Genomic DNA, 23,539 nt, shown 5'->3' on the forward strand with positions numbered 1-23,539 from the left:
AAGGTTAAATGAAATAATAACCATTTAGATTTGTATCTAACTTTAGCTAACTTTGGAATGATAAAGTGTTGATTTACTGGTGTAGGGGGGGCTCCAAAATAAACATCTGACAAGGCTCGGACCAGTCCTGTGATTTATCAACAGGATGTCCAACAACTCTTGGGGTTCACGCGAGTTTTCGTGTTTTCAACGTAAACGTGTTTATTGACGCTCCCTTGACGTTACGTCACAAGCAAGCCATGAAGTGGGTGGGGCCTAGAGAGCGGAGAGACACCGGCTTCGGGAGGACGAGAGAATATACGCAACGGTTGGACAGAAACTAAGCTCGAGATAACTGTCCGCTCATCACAGGGGGAACAATACCGGTCACGGCTGACGGTGAGGCCAAACCGAGTTCAAACAGCCGCGACTTAGTTTGAATTTAAAAAGCCAGTTCGGTTGCAAATCAGGAATTAAAAGTGATAACGGTCGTCCACTTTTTTGGTGACGTTTTGGCTCCGTCAGCGCCGGTGAGAAGCTGTCAGCTGCCAGGACTTTTTCCTCCTTCTCCTCCAGGAGCTCAATTTGAGTTTTTTTTTTTTTTTTTTTTACTTATTTATTTGTTTTTTAAAAAGAACACACACGCGCGCGCGCGCACGTAAACAGCCGAGCCAGTTGTAGTAGTATCTGTGTACGCCGAGGAGGAGGGTAGATCACGGCTGGGTACAAAGAGCGGTGAGCACCCGGAGAGGAGGCTGGCGGACGGGACGGAGCGGAGCGCAGCGCAGCGCAGCGGCGAGGACAACAACGGGGACCCGACCGAGAGTGTCGTTCAGTCATTTCTGACCCACGCGAGCTCCGTGCGTGATCTTAATTAGCGGTAAGTGCTTCCGTGTGCAGTCCTTACGTTTCCGTGTGTTGTTTTGTTCTGTATATGCATGCGTGTGTACATTGAGAGTGGATCGGACAAAGAGCAGCGGAGCCCCATGACATCCGAGTGTGTGCACTAACCTACAGCTGCCTAAACAAAGAAACTGCTCCAGTGCAATGATTTCCATCCATTCTCATTCTGTTTCTCTGGTTTTCCATCAACAGGAATCCCCAACACCGTTAATCGACCAAAAAGGTCATTTCTCCCCCTCACAGATACTTTCTTTTAAATATATATTTAATTGGAAGGAAAGGTGCCATTATTGTTTGGTTGATTGGCTAATTAACATTTGCATAATTGTTTTCCCAGAAGGTACTAGAGCCCTTTGTCATCAAACAGAGCAATAAATACTCAAAATGACTGCTCAAATGTATTTATTTTTGATAATTGGGGAGCAGATTTACATCTTTTCTAAATTATGCATTTTTACCAACAAATATGTTAATAGAAAACACGATGATGCCTTTTTAAATAAAAAAAATGGCTTATTAAAAACTATTGTAATAGATGTTACAGTTTTGCAGCTTTTTTCTTTTTCTTGTTTTTTTTTTTTTTTTTACTTAAAATCCAGATTTTAAATTAATTTAGTTTTTTATGTCTTTCTCTTCCTTTTCAATCAGGACTTATCCAGCAACAGCTGGTTTTCTCCAGAAATACCTGCTCCTGATCTGTTCACCTCCCCCCCCACCACCACCACCGGCAGGTCCTGCAGCCATCACCTCCACTTCGTACCGATGAAGGAGGCCGACGCCATCAAGTTGTTTGTGGGGCAGATTCCTCGGAATCTGGAGGAGAAGGACCTCAAGCCCATTTTTGAGCAATTTGGCAAGATCTACGAACTGACGGTGATTAAGGATAAATACACCGGGATGCACAAGGGTAGGTTTCACCCACTTACTGTAGACAGTAAGCAGAGAGACAGACAAAATGACACGAGTAAGAAAGAAGCAGGGGGATGGACAGGCACCGCTGAATAGATAGACAGTATGACAGTGAGGGAGTTGGATGGGTGGATTTTTCTGAGGCAGCTGTCACATGTATCCATGGAAACTGTCACAGCACCTCATGGATTCGTCTTCTGTTATCGCAGAGGTGTGAAATCCTGAAGACAGCCAGGAAACCTCACTTAGTGCACAGTTACGAATGAACAATTATCGTAAACTGTACCATTATCGTGGAAAAAACAAATGTTAGAAATTCATAGATATTGTGACATTGTTAAACTCTAATTGATGAAGTTTGCAAACCCTGCAAACTGTTAGGATGGTTGAGATTAATAGTTCAGCTGTTTTCCTGCATAGGAGGGTAATTTAAAATAATACATTTTTAAATATGATTTGAGGCAATTGTAATGTTCTGTTTAGTTGTGAAATTCACCACGATGAATGAGATTTACTTTTGAAGACCATTTTATCATCACTTTTATTGTAATCACAACAAATGCCTCAAATTATTATGTCAAAATTTGATATAAATTGATTAAAATTGATATCTCTCATCCCTACATGGAGCTTCCCTGAATTAACTGGACCTGGCTACTCGAGATGCACTGATCTGGCTTTTCTTAGCCAATACCAATTTAAAATTTTCTTTCCGGGCAGACGTTCAGATTTAAATCTTTGATTAATTTATGTTTGCTCTTTTATAAGAACTATAACATAAGAAGAATACCCATTTCTCCAAGAAAAAATTATACACAGTCTGATTACTTCTAGCGGTCATTAATTAATATAAAATATAGTTTGGCAGTAGGGGCAACTTCCTGGGGCCACTCACTGCAAAACTGAATTATACTGTTTTAAAACAGAGTTTGAGTCGACTTTTTAACATGATTTAATATCCTACTAGTGATTAACGCAGCAACATTATTAACTGAAGACATCAGTCTCTCTTTGTATTCTCAAGAGATTTAGTGTGGAGTGCCAGCATTTCCAAATCCAGCACGTTTCATGACAGCTGGATGTGAAATCCCAACATACTAACGCAGAGCAACTTTCCTATAATATGTGCAGTTTTATCTGGTGAAGTCATCCTTTGAAAATCCAAAGAAACATAATCAGAGGAAGGTACCAATTATAGTCCATTCCGGTCATTTTTTTGCCCTTTAAAGTCAAGTATTAATCAACCCAAAAAAATAATGGTTAAAGAGCAAAATAACTTGCACCTGCCAAAATCTAGCTTGCTTCATAAATGACAGTTTCCTTTGAAATGGCTCCTTACTGGGTTTTTTCTTGTTCTTACCTTATTTTTAAACATTTAAAAATAGCTAATTGAGAGCCTTCTTCTTGCAGTAACAACTTCCACACTGAAGAGTGTTAGTGTAGATCTGGTTCCACTTAAATTGTGTGAACAAACTGATCAAAGGAGATTGAATTCATCGGTTTCCAACCAGTCAGTCACTGGTTAGGCTAAAACAAAAAATCTGCCAACTCCGGCCATCAGTCATTTTCTCGTTGCAACTCTATATAATGCCATCTCTCTCTTATACACAAACACACAGCCTTGCACAAACAGTGACCAGGGGTTCTTTCGGTTACATGAACCAGATTAGGCTGTGTGCTCCAATCAGTGTAATGGGACTGTAAGCCTGGGTGACACAAGGGAAAGAATTTGTTGTTTCGAGAATCCCCACAGCCACAATAAGCCCCTCTTAAAAGCAATGAGATGGACAAGAAGATTCATGTGTGTCTTTATGTGTGCGTGGCACGTGTGCCAGTGCATCTTAGTTATTCTGTTTTTTGTTCGCTCTTGTTTTGGTGAGTCACAATGAATTCACACAGATTTACACTCTGTGTGAATTAAACTCTTTAATCTGATTCTATGCAAGTTTGTGTGAGATGTCACAGCGGATGCTAACCTGCTGCTAATCTTGTTGTCTGACGTGCTGGTGACAGGTGTAGTAAACAGCTCTGCCCGGCCAGCTCTACTACCCACGCCCCCTCACACTCAGACACAGGTATAACATATAGGAGCATAGGCGAGTGATAGAAAACTATGCATAGTGGTTGATAAAGGGCAGGATGCTGGCATAGCTAGACACACGTCTGTGCTGTTGTCAAGTGCTCTGACTCATGTCGTGGAGTCTTTGCGAAAAATATCCTCACTAGTAAGCTTTATGTTGACATTTTTATTATCTTTCAAAACATCGATGAGTCAGAAAATTCCACCAGTTAAGCCTGTCACAATAAGCAATAAACCAATTAGTCGCATGATAAATTAAATCAAGCTCGATTATTTCCATTTGCACAATTGTTTGTTTTTCACGTGTCTCTGTCTTTCTATTTCTATCAAACACTGGATGGCAAAAAGCTTCAGTTTATTGCAATGATCTCAACTTGCCCATTGTTTTGAATGGCAGTTTCATTTATTTATTTGTTGTTCCAGGTTTTTTGTTGATTTACTTTGGATATTTAAAATCTCTTCCAAGTTCCAGTGTGAAATATTTGTTAGAAGTGAAACATTATTGATCTTTCAGAGGACAAGCCTGTATAATGTCATTACCATCATATTACTGTAAAATAGCCTCAAAACAACATTATTGTTTATCTTACTAACTCATGGTTCAATTTATCCCATAAAGTGATGTACCTAGCAATAATAAAAATATTTAAATTGTTTGCTGGAGGATAATGCAGAAAAAGATCCACTTACTGACCTTTTGTACCAATACACCTGCTCCCCCTCCCTCCCCTTTGCCCTTCGCCCTCTTTTTCCTTCTGTTTGCCTCCTTCTTTCTGACAGGATGCGCGTTTCTGACGTATTGTGCACGAGAGTCGGCCCTGAAAGCCCAGAGCGCTCTCCATGAGCAGAAAACGCTACCAGGGGTACGTGCTCAAAAACAAACAGCCATAAACACACACTTCCCATGACACTTGGCACCGCTTACTTATGCAACAATACACACAACCTTGCATATATGTATTAGAGATCCCACCCCCTCACCTAAATACATAGACATTTAGCATGCAGGCAAATACACACTTCAGTGTGTGTGTGTGTGTGTGTGTTTGGAGGTTCAGCTCCCATTAGTAACACAGTGACATAACCCAGCAGCCGGCAGGCGTCTTGCTGCTAAGGACAAACACTCCCCCTCTCGCTGGAGACATATAGGGTACTCCGTGAGCATTATCATCTCCATTTCTCTATCTTTTGCTGTCACTCCATCTCACCGTCGTTCCCTCCGTCAGCCTCCGGTGATAGCTGCCGTCTAGAGAGTGTGTGTAATTAATGTGACCATTCCCCTTTGTCTCATCCCAGGCTCCCTACAGTCTCTGCTGAGGGATTGTGAGCAATGACTGTGCAGGGGTAGGACACTGTTCATTATGGAGGGGGCACTGTGCAAGAAGAGCGTCTGTCTCATAGGCTGCAGCTCTCTATCTTTAGCTTTTCCCTTCTTTTTTTTTCCCTCTGACCTGGTTTCCAGGTGTCTTGTTTGGGATATTTAGATGAGGCATTTTGTGACTGATATAATTACATGCGTCTTTGATGTGTGATTGTTTCCAATATTTTGTTCTTTGGACTGGAACACATAAGAGAATAGAAATGTTTGATCCATCACAAAAAAATGAAAAAATTAATACATTTCCTGGGTTTGTGGACTCAAAATAGAGAAGCTCTGAGTTTTGATACATTTCATGAATTGGAAATACAGTGATTTGTGCTACATACAAACAACAATTTATTGAACAGATCAAAGGAACATTAACCTATGTAAACATCTTGACAATTTAGTGATGCATCTTTACTGGAAATGCTTTTTCACACAAAGGATTATAAGCAAAATTGACTACTAGAGGGCGAGATATAAAAATGCAAGTCATTTAGAAAAAAACGCCACTTTCTTATCTTCGTTTGGATTCACAGCAATTACAACAGAATAGTCAGTGTGCCTCAGCCGTTACTGCAAGTCTTTCCATCTCATTTTGTCTGTGTTGCCTTGCAGCCGATCACAGTTTCAGTTCCTGCACCTTCTCTGCAAGCTGGAGTGTTGATAAGATCTATGTGAGAAAATAGTTGACGAAGAGCCTGAAGAGAAAACGTGGGGGAAGGGAAATGTTCGCACACATATGAGCACAAATCCTTGCATACATACATACTTAGCATATCATGCATGCCCTTTCATGTACCTGGAGAACACATACACACTCACCTGCACTAGCAGTGTGTTCATAATGACATTAATCCAATTAGAGGCTGCTAAGACGTTTGACCTCTCTGCATTTAGAACACTTCTCTGCAGTCTGTTGTTTGGTTCTTATTTTTTCCCGTGCCGCCCTTTATTTTAGGAGTTAACCCAACTGTGTTTTATCTTATCCTTTTCTGCTTGTGACATCAGTACGAGTTGTATGGAGACAAATTTCACAGATTGAAAGTTGCAGCATATTTCCAGATAAACTGAAGGAATTGTTCTGAACACAAGTATGAATGATTTGCAGGGTGGATACTTATTTAACAATCACAAACCCCACTGCCTTTTGTGCTAAAAATGGCTATCATGTGTTGGATTTTTAGTAACCCTAAAGTATTAATGAGAAAACCTTCTTTAAATGTCCTCAGTTTGTTTAACCTTTTGAGGTTGAGAGAAGGAAAAAGAGATATAATGAAAATATCTGAAAATGTTAGCATTTTATATTCAAGTCAGGTGCATATCACGATGTGGAAATATATTTGACTGACATACTATTGTGGCGCTTACAGATCATCAAATAACTCTCTCCATACATATGTCATAGTTATTCAGTTATTTACATTTTGTTTGTCCTTACTGTTTCGACTCAGTCTGAGTGTGACATTTTTTAAGGCTATATATATATATATATATATATATATATATATATATATATATATATTCATATAAATGCACCTTTCAGAGAATTGTGACCTATTTACAATTTCCATCTTTTATGCTTCCTCCATTCTGAAACATGACTAATACTAAATGATGACTCTTAAAATGATACTAAAAATTACATGTTTCTTCAATTAGTAAAAGCACCTACACTGAATAGTGGTATTAGTTCAACCCAGTTGTGCTTGAATATGATTATTCCTCTTAAGAAACTAATAATCAGATGGGTCCAATCACTCGCTTTTTGTTTGTGCATCCTTTCTTTGAAACATGGATTTGAATTCTGACCTATTCTGAGGTTTGATTGTGCTTTAACTTTCCACCGAATGTGTCTTTTTTTTTTTTTTTTTTTTCCTTCCTTGCTCTCCTTGGCTCCACCTGCCCGTCTGTGTCACTTTCTCTGACAGGATTTGGAAATAACTTTCACTTTCTTTCACACTTCTGGACATCGTCCTATCCTTTTCTTTTCCTGTGACATGCTTTTCCTTTACTGTCCCCCGACCCTCAATATCCTTTGCCTCATTCCATTATATCTCTTTTTCCTTCTCTCAAATCCCCTCTGTCCCATGTTCAGCTCCTCCCCTCCTGTCTTCCAGTCTCCGTGCACCAGTAGGATATTACAGGATGTTCTTCCCACTTCCCCCAATCCATTCATTTCATGGTACTCCTACTCACGACCCTCCCCTCCCCATCTCTTTTCCCTTCCCCGTTGTCTTCTGCTCACATTTTTCCTCTCGCTGCACACTCGCAGTTTCTGCTCAGATTCTCATTTCACAGTCATTTATGGTTACCCCTCTTTAGTCCTCCTCTCTACACCAGTCTTGCTCAGTATTTCTCCTCTACTCTCCTCTCCCCCACAGCTCGTCTGGCCCTCATCTCATTTCCCTTTCTCTTGATTAGTTGACCCCTCTGACCGTTTCCATCTCCTCCCCCTTTCTGCTCGTCCTCCCCTGCTCTGTTTGTACGGCTCTTAGATGAGTTTCCTGCAAACTTTTCTCCATTTCCAGATTCAGCTTATATCTGTGCAACATCAGTCTCATCATGAATGTTTAATGGAAGAGAACCATCCCTCCTGTATAGATGTGTTTTTGTCTTGTACAGTAATCCAAAGCAATTAAAAGGTGTTTGACACAATGTTTTCCAGTTTACCTATGTAGATTAATTAATGTCCAATAGTTAAAGTAATGCAATAGAAAACAAAAGAAGAATGCTCTGTCTCATATTCCCTTGCCAGCCTCTGCAGAGCAAGAGATTTTCCGATTGTAAACTGAGAAAAAATACAGAGAGATTGAGAGTGAGATGAACAGATGGCCTTATCAGGGAGCCCTGCGTCTTTTGTTTAGCTTGCACTCAGAAGGAGGAAAAAGGAAGCATATCATGGGAAAAGCAACAGTTACACAGTATTTATTAAAGTAAAATAAATTAATATAAGTTATTAAATGAAGTTATTTTGTAGCTTGCAGATGTTTTGTTAGAAATGGTCCAGAGTTTTCCTCTGGGAGGTGTTTACATAAGCTCACTAAAAGCCATTGGCATTACTACCAGAGGCATAAATGTTACTCCCAGGAATGTATCTTTGACTTAATATGTTGATGTTTAATTTAAAACCAATAGTACATTGCCAGCGGCTCATCAAATCTCCCTAAAAGGAATGTGACATTATTATTAATATATGTGACAATTGTTTTTTTTATAAAGTGTACCAGCATTTTCTGTCTGACAATCACAAGTGTACACATGTGAAGTTGTTTAAGAGCAACTTGAACCATGAACATTTGGAACTAACACTATTTTTTGGATTAACTCATTAATAATTGAATATCAAAAAGTGCGTAATACATTTTTTTCTTCATAAGGAATTTGAACTGAATGAAGTTTCGTGTTGAACAAAGGCAGACAATGGTGTTTTTTTTAATCTTAAATACAAAATGTATATATGTTACAGTTTTGGCTCCATTGCTGCTCTATATATTTTGTTCTGCCTGAGTCTGATTTTTATGCACTGTTAGTTTGAAGAGATGCTGGCAATATGCAAGGTCAGAGGTCAAGGTTTGGTCGAGGGTTGGGAGTCTGTTGCGGAGGCTGCTGTCAGAGCAGTAACGCATTCCTTCCAGGCGATCATGACATCCGCCGTAAATATAAGGTCCTACATACTCTGCCGCAGTATAATAGATGGAACGGTAGTCACTGCTTTTCTGTTTTGTTTTATGTTTCTAAAACAGAACATAAAAATGTCTTAATTTGTCTTTAAAAGGATTTTATACATTTACTCCTGTCAAAGACAGTCCAGAGTGTTGAGGCATGAGATCTGTATATATGCAAAGCTGGTAGAAAAAGGCCCAGCAAAGTAAATGAGGCCAAATGTGCCGTGTTTCCTCAGAGGCGCTGAAAACAGTAGGAATCTCCTTCAGTTTCTCAGTTTGTTCCACCTCGTGTCGGCCTGTCACTTAAAATCCAGATGTAACTGTGCATAGAAGTTTGTGGTGGAAATTTTACAAAAAGTCAATATTTATAAAAAAATTTTTACAAGGCTGTTTGCGCACTTTGTCAAAAACATGTTTAATTTGCCATCATTCAAATGTTTTTTAAGACAGCATTAATTCATAAGAGACTCTTTATATCTCTGTCAATCCATCTATCCCTCTTTTTTTTTCTCCCTTCCGTCCTGGTTAGGTTTTCACCTCATATCTCCCTACACTCTTTATCCCTCCATGGCTTACTGTTGCTGTATTTCCCCACATATCTTTCCTCTTATCTGTTCTTTTGTTCTCTGCTGTTGATATCTCTCTTTCCCCATTTAATCTGCAGCCTCTTTGTGTTTATCTCTGCCTTCATCTGCTGTGCTACTTCACATACGACTGTTTCTACACACTCACACACGCGTCTACATCTGACACACGCACGCATCTGTTTAATCACACTGGCATCCGCAGATCTGAGTGTAGGTGAAATTAAAGTGTGATAAGCAGCTTACCAGGTGTGTGTTGTCATGCTTTACTGCTCTCCAGGCAGCATTGTGCTCCCTGTTTTTTGATTAGAGCCAAAACAGCCCATACACACACCACACACATGGAAATTCACACCTTGTGTTTCCCATGACATTCTTGGTGCTTCTAAATGATTAAAAAGGTAGCAGTGCCAAAAGACAAGCAGTTAGCAATAAGTGATACAGCAGAGGATCAATACTCTTATTAAAAAATAATAACAGTTTGTAGTTTTTTCATATTGATTGAACACATACAGCCCCGATGGCGCGCTGGAGCCGATAAATTGAATCACCGTAGTATCACAGTTGCAGCTGTAAACATGACGGGAGCTGTTTTATTCTCCCTTTATTGAGCTCGTGTCCTCTCCGAAGGAGGACGCATGAATTTATGGATGTCCCTGGCCAAAAAGGCCGAACTTTTTATGCATGCAGCATGAACGGGGCAGAAACAGCAGCTCAGAATTACTGTTGCTCCTTCTTTCACTTCTGTTACATCACTTTGCACACAGTGAGAGAAAATGTAATTACTAGCTGTAGCACTTAGAATTGGTGTATTTTCTGTGCTCTAAGCCTGCAACAATAGACGGCATGTTTGCATGTGTCCATGATTACGTATGTGTGATAAATGTTTATCAGATCCGCTTCGGGTTTGTTCGTGTGGTGTGTGATCAGTGTTTGAGTTTCTACGTGGAATCTGAGAAGCCTGCCAGACAACCTCCCTGTGGGGCAAAGCTATGATGAGCAATTATCCACTAGGGCGAGTTTGTAGGCTAATTTTGCATATTTATGTGGTCAGCACCATTGTTTACTATTCCCCTTCGCTGCTTACTGCTGCATTTTCAAATTAGAGCAGACCCCAGTTTTCTTTCTCGCTTTCCCTCTCTCTGTCTTTATATTCTCTCCATCTCTTCCTCCACTGCCTCTATCTCTCTTCTCCTGATGGGGTTTGTGATGTGTATCGCTCCCCCCATCCCTCAGGCTGCTTCTCTATTTTTATCCTCACTGTGTGTGGGACGAGATGGCAGTAAAGGGACAGGTGTAGATTTGGCTCTATGTGTGTGTGTGTGTGTGTGTGTGTGTGTGTGGGTGTGTGTGTGTGCGTGTGTGTGTGGGGGTGTGTGTGTGTGTGAAAGAGGTAGACAGGGGGAGGAGACGAACCGAGGGGGGTTTAAAGTGCTGAGGGTATTTGTTTTAAGGCAAATGTCTGTTTGTCTGCGATCAGGCTTAAATATCAATGTGGATGTGCTTTCTATCAATCTTTGATTTGAGGATATGCAGAACTCTATTACATTTTCTTACAAATACACTCGTCAGTTTATCTTATTGGTATTTTAGGCGATAAACCAGTACAGAGTATCACATAAATGTCAAATGGAATTACTAGGATTCATGGTTTACGAATAAAATTTGTCACTGGAGTTGGACATTTATTGTATCACTTATCATTTATCGTGATACATTTCTTATCATAAGAATTTTGAATTATCGTTAGGATAATTTCCAAATGATGGTGTTTAAAAAAACAAAATACAAGATATAACTTTTCTTTTATAGTGTTTTCCATTTTACAGTAAAAAAGGCCACTAACATCCAGTGCCTTGTTAAAAAGCTGACTTATGCACACCCATCCAATTTACCTGGCTAAATAAAGGAAGCATTTTCCTTTTTGCTAGAAATTTATTTTAAAAATGTATACTAAGAAAATTAAAAACCTACTATCTTCTGAATGCCAAACTTTTTTTAAAAATCTTTTTCCAGTTAAGCAAATGTTAAAGGCGTCTTTATTATTTTGACTTTGTTTGATCAATTAAAGTATTGTGAGATTAATGTAATGTTGAGCAGGAAAATAAAAATTCTCCTGATGGGGTTTGTGATGAAAAAAATACACTTCTTACAAAACACAAAATTTGGTCACCGCTGATACTTTCAACCTGGCAATTTTAGATAAACTCAGTGGAGCTGCACTTATGGTTCTGCACTTTTCAGATTTTCATTTGTTACAAACATGTAAAATTTCTGAAATTAGGTGCCACTTTGTGTTTGTCTGTCACATAAAATCCTATTTAAATACATTGGATGTTGGGGGTTCATCATGACAAAATATGATATGGATGGTTTAGCAGAACACTGTACGTGTGTGGGTCCTTATGTGGGTACATTTATGCATGCAACATGCGGAGAGAAAGAGCGCCTGCCTCATATTTCACCACAAAATTGAGGCAGAATCTAATCATAGCCTCATAAAAGCCTGACCCTGGAGAGAGCCTGCCTCTTTAAGGCCTCCGACACACACGCAAACACACACACACTCGCTTGCAGATCAAGATCAGTGATCATACCAGAAAATGGTCCAAATGAGCCAGCAAATAAGAAAACAGAAACACACACCTATTGGAAAATGTAAGCGATTAGCTGCTTTGATAATTATGTTTGTTTGGACACATGACTCGCAAGTTACCCTGAATGTTCTGTGTGTCTTATAAACTGAGCTCTAAAGTAGCCTTAAACTGAACTGTCTTCATTTCCAACACCGTCTGCTTTACAAAGGCAGCCGCTTCTGCAGGCTCTGTTTTCCATCTACATAGAGAGAAAAAAGATGCTCCTCAGATGAAGCTAACATTCTTCATTTTGTCTTATTTTTGACACTATGTGGAATAGTGAAAACACAAAGAGCGTAGTTTGTGTTTTTCAGATGTTGGATTTGCTTGTGTAAAATAACAAATATCTCACACAGAGCTACTGCTGAAAGTGAAAACCAGCCTCCTTTATCTAAGTATTTTTTTATGTTTATGAGGAACTAAATTAACACCGGTAAACTCGACCAGTTTCCTTTGATATTTGCATAGAGATGAGGCTTTGATCACTAGGCGGAGGCTGGTATACAGTTCTCAAAATAAAACAACCTTAAGGGGCAACGCCCTGGTTTCATCTTATCAGAAAACCATTCACACAGAAATTGATGTAAATATTTCTGTTCAGAATAGAAAAGCAATAATCATTCCAACTAATGATGATGATTGATGTTGTTAGCATTTGACTGAGATGCATAGTCATTAGATGAACCTAGGAAACACTCTGCTTTTTATTCAATAAAAAAAGCAAACTAAGATGATTTTCTGCGTTATGCTCAAGCAATCTGCATAAAAAACATACTGCATCCAGCTGGGCATCTGTAGTCCTAAAAAACATGACAATTAATTTGAAATTTAATAAAAATTAAATTGAAAAATTTAATTTGGAAAAATTATTTCTTTTTATTTTAAAATAAAAATGCTTATTATTATTATTATTTTTTTTTAAATGCTACTCTTTCAGTTTTCTCAACCAAAATTTTTTCTGAACAACCACCACTCTTTCTTTCTCATAAGTTGTGGGGCAGTTCTGTTTTATTCTAATTGCTGATTACGAGTATAAACTTTACCGCTTTCTCCGAAAATCTCAAATATAATGTCCATGGCATAAACCGTCTGCAGGTTATATGGCCCGTATTTCATTATGTGGACATATAGAACAGATCCATACGAGGCGCCTGAATGAACGTGTGAATTTGCATGAATGAAATGGGGACTAGGAGATGTAGAGGAGGGCCCTGAAGAGGTTCTTTATGAATAGGGACATACAGACAGGGAGGGGGCAGGGTGAGACAGGGGCGGAGTAGAGGAGGTCGGGGCAGAAAGAAGGAGGAAACAGGACAAAAGTTTTCTGTAATGAGTGTGGAGGAAGGGACAGGCGGGTGGTGCAATAGAAGAAGAAAGGCTTTTCTCTGAATACTAGAAGGGGTGGGAGGGAGTCAGGCGGACTTCTGTCAATTTAAAGAGAGACATCTGTCAAAGGGGAGTGTATGCCTGCAGTCTGAGTGTGTGTGTGATTAGGCAGAGAAATGGGATGCCAGGACTTTATCTGCACCTGGGATGTGACTCTTATCAAACCATAACTGGCTGTCTAAACACTGAACTCTTTCACCCTGACCACAGAGAAATGGAGCTTTTTACAAACTCATTAAACTTGTTTAGGACTTCCCCTGCTTGGATGATTAGTAACCATCCAGTTTTTCCATGTAATATTTCTCATTGTATAGACTGTCTTATTATTTTAGATTAAGAACAATAATCAACTCTCATATATTTTATGGTGTGGAAAAGTATTTGATTTTCAGATTGTATTATTCACCCCATTTTATAAAAACTGAATCCATTTTGATATCATGTTCCCAATATCACATTTGCAATTAAATTAATAAGAAACTTTGTATTTATTCCTAAAAATTGACTTGATTTATTCTACTTTTAATGCCTACCTTATGCAGGAAGGCATTTATCCTGTAATCTGCTATGATTAGTGAAAAAAAGGCACAATGTAATGTATCCAATTTTTCTGTCCACTTGAGGTTGAACTGACCTCATTTTATGACACAAATACACATTTCTATGTACCCATTCATGAAATGGTAGAGTTAAAAACCAGTGTGTTTGAATGTGACCATGTAAGAGCATAAATCCATTTGGATGGCAGTCTTTTATTTTCTGGATTCTTGCCTACACCATAACTCACTGAGCTTTCTTTCATAAATGTGTCAGGCTCCGGATTGGACGTAATCTCAGTGAATGTGAGATTTCTGGAGCCATGAATCTGTACGGCTTTGAACGGCCTTTTTAATTCACCAGCTCATTTCCCAAAGGACTTACACTCCCGAAAATAGAAAGAAGGTCCAAGTGCATAGGTCTAACAGTTATCCGCTATAGTGCTGTTGGATTATGTTGAACTAAATCCACAGGATCAAATTTCAGTGAGTGCTCCGCTGCTGCATGCTGAATGTTCTCGTTGGGCTTGACAAAAACAGTGTAATATTCTGGGGATCAACACAGTGGCTAGTGCTGCTTTATGCATGTTGTTATTATTATGCAGGCAAATGAGGAGAAAAACACAGTGAGAGGAAAGGGAATGGGTTGCTGCTCCAGCAGAGAGGCTGGTGAAGGATTTCTGCCAGATAGCTTACTGAACGGAGGAGATGGAGGGCAGCCCTCTCAGGTGTGAAGAAAGGAATTAGAGACAGTTGAAGGGGGAGAGGAGGACGGGGCACCAGGAGCCTGTGTCACTAGGCAACGGAGTTGAGCCAGATGCTAGGTTGCTAGGAAACCTGAGGGATGCAAAGCCCAACGTGGTTCTAAATAGGGATGATAGCATGGAGGGGTGGAGCTGTGCTTCTGTTCCACCTTCACTCCCTGTTTCTCTTTTAATGTTTTCATGGTGCGCTAAATGAGAGGGACAAATTTAGTTTGATCGTCATGAATATTGGGTTCTTACAGACATGTTAACTTTTCATAGAGTTTGACTCACGCAGTGCAAAATATGACCCTGATCTATATTTTATATCGTGTCCAGTTCTGGTAGTTGTTGTATGTTATATATTTGTTTTGTTGGATGAAGTAGAGATCTTCAAAATGAAATATGTGTGACTGGATCTAAAGGTCTTTATAGCTAAATATGAATTGGACAAATTGTAGTGTGTGTTGCCATGACATTTTTGTAATTTGGAGCTATATACCTTCAGGCCTGTGCTAAATGTTTTTTTTTTCTCTGATAAATATTTGTATGTTATTCAATAATTCTGATTAAAATGCTGATTGTGTGCATGAGCTGCTAATTATTTGGTTCTGCGACAGCTGTAAGTGTGCAGACTCACCATCAATAAAAGCTGCATTTATGTTTCAAGATTTGCTGAATAATTTTTTTTTTTTTTGTGGGCCTCTGTTTGTATCTAAGGATAAACTTAAAACTGGTAAAAAAAATTTTTTAGTTTTTACTGTTTTATCATCATTGCAACACGCTGTTGGTAAATTTCTTGGAATAATTAGACAAACATTGAAGATTAAAAAAGAGATGTTCCCGGAAAAGAAAGCTGATACTGCCATCAAAAGCAGAACATGGAGGATTATGAATCTCGATGCGGAAAGCAAGGAACCAAGGAGTCAAGGAGAGGCAGAAATAATGCGAGATTCTGGAGTGGGGATAAAAATAGTTTTCATTCCTTGGGCATTTTGGAAAATGGACTTCTGAAATTGTTAGGTTGAAGTGTCCCGAGGGAGAGTAAAAGGGGAATGAGGAGGTGTGAACATATGAGTTTACAGAGGATTCAAGAGAGCATTTCACATGGATGCGTACTCACATGAATGTATGTTGTCTTGAATTTTAAGTGTTGCATGAATAATTCCTTCCTGTTACGCAGAAATACTTTTGATGGCAAAAGAGAAGCAAATACAAAATAAAGCTGTAGCTTTATCTCTGTACAGTTTCTTTTTCCAACCACTTCCCCTCTCATCACGGTGGATGGTTTGTTCCACTGATTTTTTGCGTGGGTGGGGGAGGGGGCAAAATACGATTTGATTGGATAATCCAAGGATTTAATATCCTTTAATCCTGGTACAATCCTCTCCACATTACTGCAGGGAGTAAGATTAACTGTAAGTGTGTAGTGTGTGTTTGTTTCTGTGTGAGCAAAAGGTCGGGTGCTGTGAGACATTGGAAAGGAGTACCGTAAAACTGTTTCAGTGTGTGTGTGTGTTTGCATTGACACTGTGTGTCTATAGTATTTCTGTTGACACCACAGCGTGTAAATGGGCATGTGTTTGCATGCAAGTTTTGGTCAGGAGTACACATGAGTGGAAGCTGGGCTTTCACTCAATGTGTGTGTGCTCATGCAGCATCACATTTATGCCCACATTTGTGAACTCAGATGCAAGTTCACTTTCCTCTGAGACACAGGAACTTGGAAAGCTTCTTAGTATGCAGCAGGATAGATCAAACTGCACTTCAGCGCGTGTCCTGGCTCCTCTTTACATGTACACGTTTGCAGATGGTTGCTGTTAATTAAGTCTTCTTTGGAACGTGAGTAATTAGAGGATAATTTGACATGAAAAGAGTGTGCTGCTGTTCTTGTGTAAAGGAGAGAGACAAAGACAAACTGGAGTACAGTTTGACTGCCTAACCAGGCTCAAGGGAATTTTAATCAGCACAGTATAGATTTGCCACATACTTATTTCCATATCTGGCCCCTGCCACCTTCTTCATCATTCTCTTCAATGTACATTTCTTTCTTCTCTAACGTTTTTACTCATATTTGGTGCTCATATTCCTGGTTTTCATGCTAGAATCCAGAGACTAAAATCGTTGTAGAGACAATTTAGAGGGCAGTACAAAGCCACTAAAGCATCCTCTGGCACTAATTCTTTGTTTACCCAAAGAGCACAGCAGTCGCCCTTGGCAACCAGCATCCTTGTTTACCTACTCAGTGTGCCGTCATATGATTGCCATGACAACAAGCTGGTTGCCATGCGAATTTTCCGATCCCATTGTGATGTCTCTGAAGAGACAGTCTGCTTGTCTCACCTGCTGCTTCTCTTCATGTCTTTAGTTTCTCCTGCTCATTTTTTTCAAGCACTTTTATCACTGAAACGCATATTATTTGCTTAAGATTGTAATGTCATAACGCTCATGTCCAGAGCCTTGCAAAAGTATTAATCCACCCACTCAACCCTGTAGTAATTTGTCATGTTACAACCACACACTTCATACAACAGTGTATTTTGTTGGGATTTTCTGTGATGAACCTGCACAACATTGCACATAATAGTGAAGTGGGGAAAAAAATTATACATTGCTTCCAGAATGTTTTCCCAAGTAAAAATGTGAAAAATGTGGCTTACATTGAAATTCAGCTTTCTTTAATACTGTCAGTAAAATCCAGTCAAATCAATTGCCTTCAGAAGTCACCAACTTAGTAAATAGAGCCCACTTGTGTGTAATTTAATCTTAGTTCTAATCTAATTTTTCTGTGAATTCCTCTGAGATTTTTTAGGGGACATTCAGAAACAAACACCAGGAGGGAGGACAGGGAGGGAGTTGTGGAGAAGGTTGAAGCAGAGTTGATTAGAAAGCCGTAACCCAATGTTTGATGGTGGCAGAATTAAGCTGTGGGGATGCTTTTTAGGAAAGGGGATCTGAATATCTGTGTATATACACTAATCAATAAGCTGTGATTCCACTGGAAGTGCTGGGGGTTTTCTGTTTATGTGCACAAGGACAAGGCTTAATGGAGGAAGAAATTGAAGAGGTGATGGATTGATCCAAGGTTAGAGAGAAGGTTGGTGGACACAAATCTTGCAACGATCAGGCCTCTCTACAAAGGAAGCCCAAATCAATGTACAAGACGGGACTGATCAATGAGCTGATGGATGGCAACTGAGATGGACAGCAATAACATAGGACTGGGATGGGATGGATGGATGGATGGATGGATGGATGGATGGATGGATGGATGGATGGATGGATGGATGGATGGATGGATGGGATGGATGGATGGATGGATGGATGGATGGATGATGGATGGATGGATGGATGGATGGATGGATGGATGGATGGATGGATGGATGGATGGATGGATGGATGGATGGATGGATGGATGGATGGATGGATGGATGGATGGATTTCTCCAGTAAAGGTGCTAGTTAAAAAAAATATTTGTTCCTAATTTTTGAGTGTGTGTTATGAACAGATGCGAAGAGGTGTGTTTTCATCGGCGTGTGATGATGCCTTGGCATGTGTGTGTGTGTGTTTGTGTGTGGGATGGCCTTGCCCTAGATCGATAGTTTTGTGGTGACAGCTAAGAGCTGATTAATCAAATGCATGGATCTGTCTTTCTTCTCTGCCCTCTCCTCAATTACCAGCATCATTACATTGCCTTAACACCCCACTGGGACGCTGAGCTATTCTTCCTCCTTCTCATCCCTTCTGTCTACATATTTCGTCCTTTTCTACGAGTCCACACATTCGCTCAAACTCTAGCAACATTTGTAAGAATTCAAATAAAAAGAAGTTATGTCATCGCTCCTGTAGAGTTGACTCCACAGTTCTTTGTTGAGTCCTGTCTCTCCTCCGCTCCTCCTCAGGACCTATCAATCAATCAAATTTTATTTGTATAGCACATTTCAGCAAGGCATTTCAAAGTGCTTTACATCACAAACACAAGAACACCTTGCTTCTTCTTCGTCGTTCCATGTCTCTCCTCTTTTTGTCACCATCATTCTACTTCTCTGCTCCTCCAGCCCATTTCTCTTTCACTGTGTGCTTAGTCATAGGTAGTTTTTTTTTTTTCTGTCTTTTTGTTTGTATTAGCCAAAGGTACAGAAGATATGAATGGGAGGGATGTTTGCAACGTGGGTTTGGGATAATGCATCAGCACTCTTGGCAGAGGATCTTGGTAGTCATGAGATTTTTTTAGACAGAGCGAGTCACGACTGAATCACGCCCGTCCGCCTGCCTGCTCCTCTTTCCCTTTCTATTCTTTTTGAATCCTCTCTCTGGGGCAGGCTCTGCTTTCATCCCTCCACTCTCAGCCTTTCGCTTTCGCACTTTCCATGTAATACTTCTTTTTCCATTTACTCCCCGGGGTTCCTTTTAGCCTTCCACCTGCCCTTTCTAGCGGTCGATGTGAATCGGGGTCCCCCAGGCTTCTCACTCTGAGTTGTTTTTTTCCTATCCTTTTATTTTCAGTTGACTGTGCCCGTTCCCTTTACACACTTGTCATTTCACTGAACAACATTATCTCCCCCTCTCTCCCACGCCTGCCCTGTCTCATTTCTCCTCTTGCCTGTGTCTCTGCCTTCTCTTGTCCCTCATCTAATCCCTACTTTTTAGGTAATCCAGATCAGCTTGCCTGCATTCTTAATCTCGCCACTTCTCAATCCCCTAGTCTTTGAGTGTGTGTATGTGGGACAAATCAAAGACTGTTTATGTTTGAGTCTTGAAGCAAATGTCACCTGCTAACTGGAGAAGCACCAGTTCAGTCGGCCAATTGACCTAGTTTCTCTCAATCCAAAGATCAAATACTGGGAAAAAAAAACATTTTTTAAAACAATTTATTAAACATATCAAAACTAATGACTCCCACCATTTTAAATCCAGATAAGCATCACCTAACAGCATCTACTTCAAAGCACCCTTTTGACTTGATTAAAAACCACATAAAGGTCAGGAACATATTTTTGATGCATAAATGAGGATAATCTTGTTACAATTCTTAAAATGAAAAAATGGTTTCTTTCTAAATTTGAGTTGCCAGATCAATGCAGAAGGAAAACTGGGAATCTATCTCAGTCATAAAAAGGTTAATTTCTACTTAAATCAAATAAAATTTTATTTGTATAGCACATTCCAGCAGCAAGGCATTTCAAAATGCTTTACATCATAAACGCAAAACACAAAGTCATGCATCATGGAATAAACAATACATTGTTACATATTACATTTCAAATACAATTCTAAACAGGTGTGTTTGCAGTTGAGATTTAAAGGAAGTCAGGGTTTCTGCTGTTTTACAGTTTTCTGGAAGTTTGTTCCAAATTTTTGGTGCATAGATGCTGAAAGCTGCTTCTCCTCGCTTGGTTCTGGTTCTGGGGATGCAGATCAGACCAGAACCAGAAGACCTCAGAGGTCTGGGAGGTTGATATGACAACAGCAGATCTTTGATGTATTGTGGTGCCAAACCGTTCAGTGATTTGTAAACTAACAACAGTATTTTAAAATCTATTCTTTGAGCTACAGGGAGCCAGTGGAGGGACTTTAAAACTGGTGTTATGTGCTCTGTCTTCCTGGTTTTAGTGAGAACGCGAGCAGCAGCATTCTGGATCAACTGCAGCTGTTTGATTACTTAACTAACCATAATCTTGATACTTGAGCAACAAAAATACATGAATAGACCCTGACTGTTGTCATTACCTTCATTAGTTTTTTGTTTGTTTGTTTGTTTTTTAGAAATGAAAGAATTATTTTACACGTCTGAAAATTTTCATTAGGGTTGATATTTTACGGTGGTTTTCTAGGTCACCTAGAATATTACAACCATGGTATACAAATAACTAAAAAATGGGTCTGGCCTATCTTTTGTAATATTAAGAAAATATTTTCTTTAATCTGAGAAAAGGTTTTCTTTAAAAAATAAAAGTTTCTCAAAGAATATATTTCTTTAGACTGCATTTTTACTGAGGTTGAAATTATGCCATTAAAAAAATTGGATTCCGCTGTATTTTTTTTTTCTTTGATAAGGTCTGACTACTAATTGGCAGATCAAATGATAAAAACATATTTTTCCTAGTAATTAAATGCATCAAGAAGAAGAACCCCCTCTGTTTAAAATACATCAACTAATAGCATTTCTTCTGAAGGAGTTTAATAAATAAAAAACAGATGAAAGATAGTGACATAACTGGAAATCGTCTTGTAATTCCTACATTTCCTGTTATATTTAAAATGACTGACTTTTTTCAAGAACATATAGCAGAGTTTCTGTCTGATTGATGTGTTTTAATAAAAGTTTAAATCACAGCTATGCACGTCAGACCTCAAAATAGACTGGAAATCAGTATTGGAGAAGAAAAGCTTTTAGAGTGCATTTCTACTCCTAACCTAACCATAGTATACAAATAACTTTAAAAAATGGGCCTGGCCTATCTTTTGTAACATTAAGGCACCTCATTTCATTTTAAAATTAAGTCTGATGCTTAAGGTCTCTAGTTTTGGTTCTGTTGATAGTTTTCAAGATGTTCCTAATTTAGTGACAGTTTTTATGATTACTGAACTTCTCACCAAAAACCAACCATCATAAATCAATCATTGGAGTAAATTTATTGATTAAAGGATAGCATACATCTCACCAGGCAGTTAAATATCTTTCGTGGACTTGAATTGAATGTGACTGAAAGGCACTTAATGTTGACCTGCCTTGCTTTGCTTTTCTTTTGTTTGTCCTATAGATGAATCGGCCGATCCAAGTTAAACCAGCTGACAGTGAAGGCCGAGGAGGTGAGTCATCTTTCTCCTTTTGTGAGGACATTTTCAAAATGTCTTCCCTAACTATAAACTCAGCCATCTCAATGAGTTGTATATTTTATTTTTTGTCAATTTTGAGGTGTGTTAAAGACATTAACCTCAGATCATCTTTAATAGATGTTAGAAGGTTTCATGCTGTGCATGATTTTACTATATACCCATATATTTTTACACAAACATTCACAAGAGCTCCTCACTTTTCCAAAAACAAGTCTCTGGTCAATACTGCTCCCTGGTGGACGAAAATAGCATATTTTCCTCTATAGCTTCAACCTTCATGTTATAAGAAGATATGTTATCAGTTTGGGGGCAAATAAATTGATTTTATGTCTTTTTGTTTTCCTTTCTTCTGCACATCCCTGGTGTCCCAGAGGACAGGAAGTTGTTTGTGGGCATGTTGGGAAAGCAGCAGAGTGATGAGGATGTCAGAAGGCTGTTTGAGCCCTTTGGCAGCATAGAGGAATGCACTGTTTTGAGAGGACCAGATGGCACAAGCAAAGGTAAATTTCATAAGGTTGAACTGCTCAAGGAAATCAACTTTATTTGCTGTAGCATTGATTACTAATTTGATAACTGTGTTTGTTTTTGCTGTGCAGGGTGCGCCTTTGTGAAATTCCAGGGTCATGCCGAAGCCCAAGCTGCAATCAGCAGCCTGCATGGGAGCCGCACAATGCCTGTAAGCTCCACGCATACGACGACTAATGATCTAAAACATAAAGACATTCAACATTTATATCTATGTGATTAATTTGAGTAAAGATTTGGATTCTGTTTTTGAAAACGTTTTAATACCCTTTTAACATGTTGATACATTAAACCTTGTTGTATTTTATGCATTTTAAGTGATAAATGTATTAAAAGCAGCACATAATTGTGTTTGGATTTCCACAGATTAGATCGATTTTACAGAAAATGCAATGGCAATTGCCACTGCAATTACATCTGCAACTCTTTATGAGGAATGTCTCAATTAGCTTTGAACAGCTGGAAACAAAATGTTTTTCTTTACAAAATAGCTCAAACTCGGTCAGGTTGGATGGAAATGATCTGTAAATCAAGCTACAAATATCCATAACACGTTTTTACCTTCAGCTTCCCTGTACTTGCTGAAGAAATATCACAACAGCATGATGTTGCCACCTCCATGTTTCACAGTGGTGAACTTTATCCCTGACCTTTCTGGTCATAGAACAGAAAGGTTAACAGAACAGCTGCGTTTAAACTGACATAAAATTACACACATAGAGACGATTTTCTTGGTGAAAACAATGTTTTTATATAGCAATTTAGAATAAAGAGGACTGGTAACAAATACTTAGTACATTTTCCACATTTTTATTTGTAAATATTCTTGAGCACCATGTGAGAACCATGATGTTTCCTTCAGTGTTACATCAGCCCCCACAAGTTAATCTGTCACATAAAGTTCATTATAACACACTGAAATTTTCAGTGGTCCAATGAGAAAATGTGAATGACTACTTTTAGAGAGCATTGTAAAGTGTATCTCCCCGTCCACAGGGAGCGTCGTCCAGTCTGGTGGTGAAGTTTGCTGACACGGAGAAGGAGCGGGGGCTGAGGAGGATGCAGCAGGTGGCCTCCCAACTCGGCATCTTCAGCCCCATGACCCTCAACTTTCCTGCCTACAATGCCTACACGCAGGCGGTCAACGCACAGGCAAGCACAGACACACAAAAGCCAACTGTATGGCTCTCACATTTGCTAGACACCAAGTTTTCAAGGGCAGTGCTGTGCTTATGAAAGGATGTAATAAGTTTGAAGAGGCTATCAGTGGTCTAATTGGAGCTAATGTTATTACACAGACAACAGAACATACGTCATCTGGCATTAGCCTTCCCGCAACACACAACCATTAACCCACTGACTTGGGACATAATGGCCTTGTAATTAG

General features: G+C 39.2%; 1 protein-coding gene across 3 annotated transcripts in view; it reads left to right on the top strand.

Moving 5' to 3' along the window:
- The first annotated feature begins 246 nt into the window (after nt 1–246).
- The window catches only part of LOC129371241 (CUGBP Elav-like family member 3), a 30,982-nt gene continuing 7,689 nt past the window's right edge, over nt 247–23,539 (top strand). For 2 of the 3 annotated variants that reach the window (XR_008607134.1, XM_055047737.1), the window contains exons 1-7: nt 247–859; nt 1,531–1,789; nt 4,652–4,734; nt 21,552–21,600; nt 21,999–22,127; nt 22,224–22,303; nt 23,149–23,304. Coding sequence is in view for 2 of the 3 variants with exons in the window: in XM_055047737.1 (XP_054903712.1) it covers nt 1,645–1,789; nt 4,652–4,734; nt 21,552–21,600; nt 21,999–22,127; nt 22,224–22,303; nt 23,149–23,304 (642 nt within the window). In the remaining variant the exon portion in view is untranslated. Of the gene's footprint in view, nt 860–1,530; nt 1,790–4,651; nt 4,735–21,551; nt 21,601–21,998; nt 22,128–22,223; nt 22,304–23,148; nt 23,305–23,539 lie in introns of those variants that run through there. The other variant, XM_055047738.1, reaches the window with a different exon arrangement.

The sequence above is a fragment of the Poeciliopsis prolifica genome, unplaced genomic scaffold (genome assembly GCF_027474105.1).
Source record: "Poeciliopsis prolifica strain line A6 unplaced genomic scaffold, Auburn_PproV2 SCAFFOLD026, whole genome shotgun sequence".
In the NCBI taxonomy this organism is placed as follows: domain Eukaryota; kingdom Metazoa; phylum Chordata; class Actinopteri; order Cyprinodontiformes; family Poeciliidae; genus Poeciliopsis; species Poeciliopsis prolifica.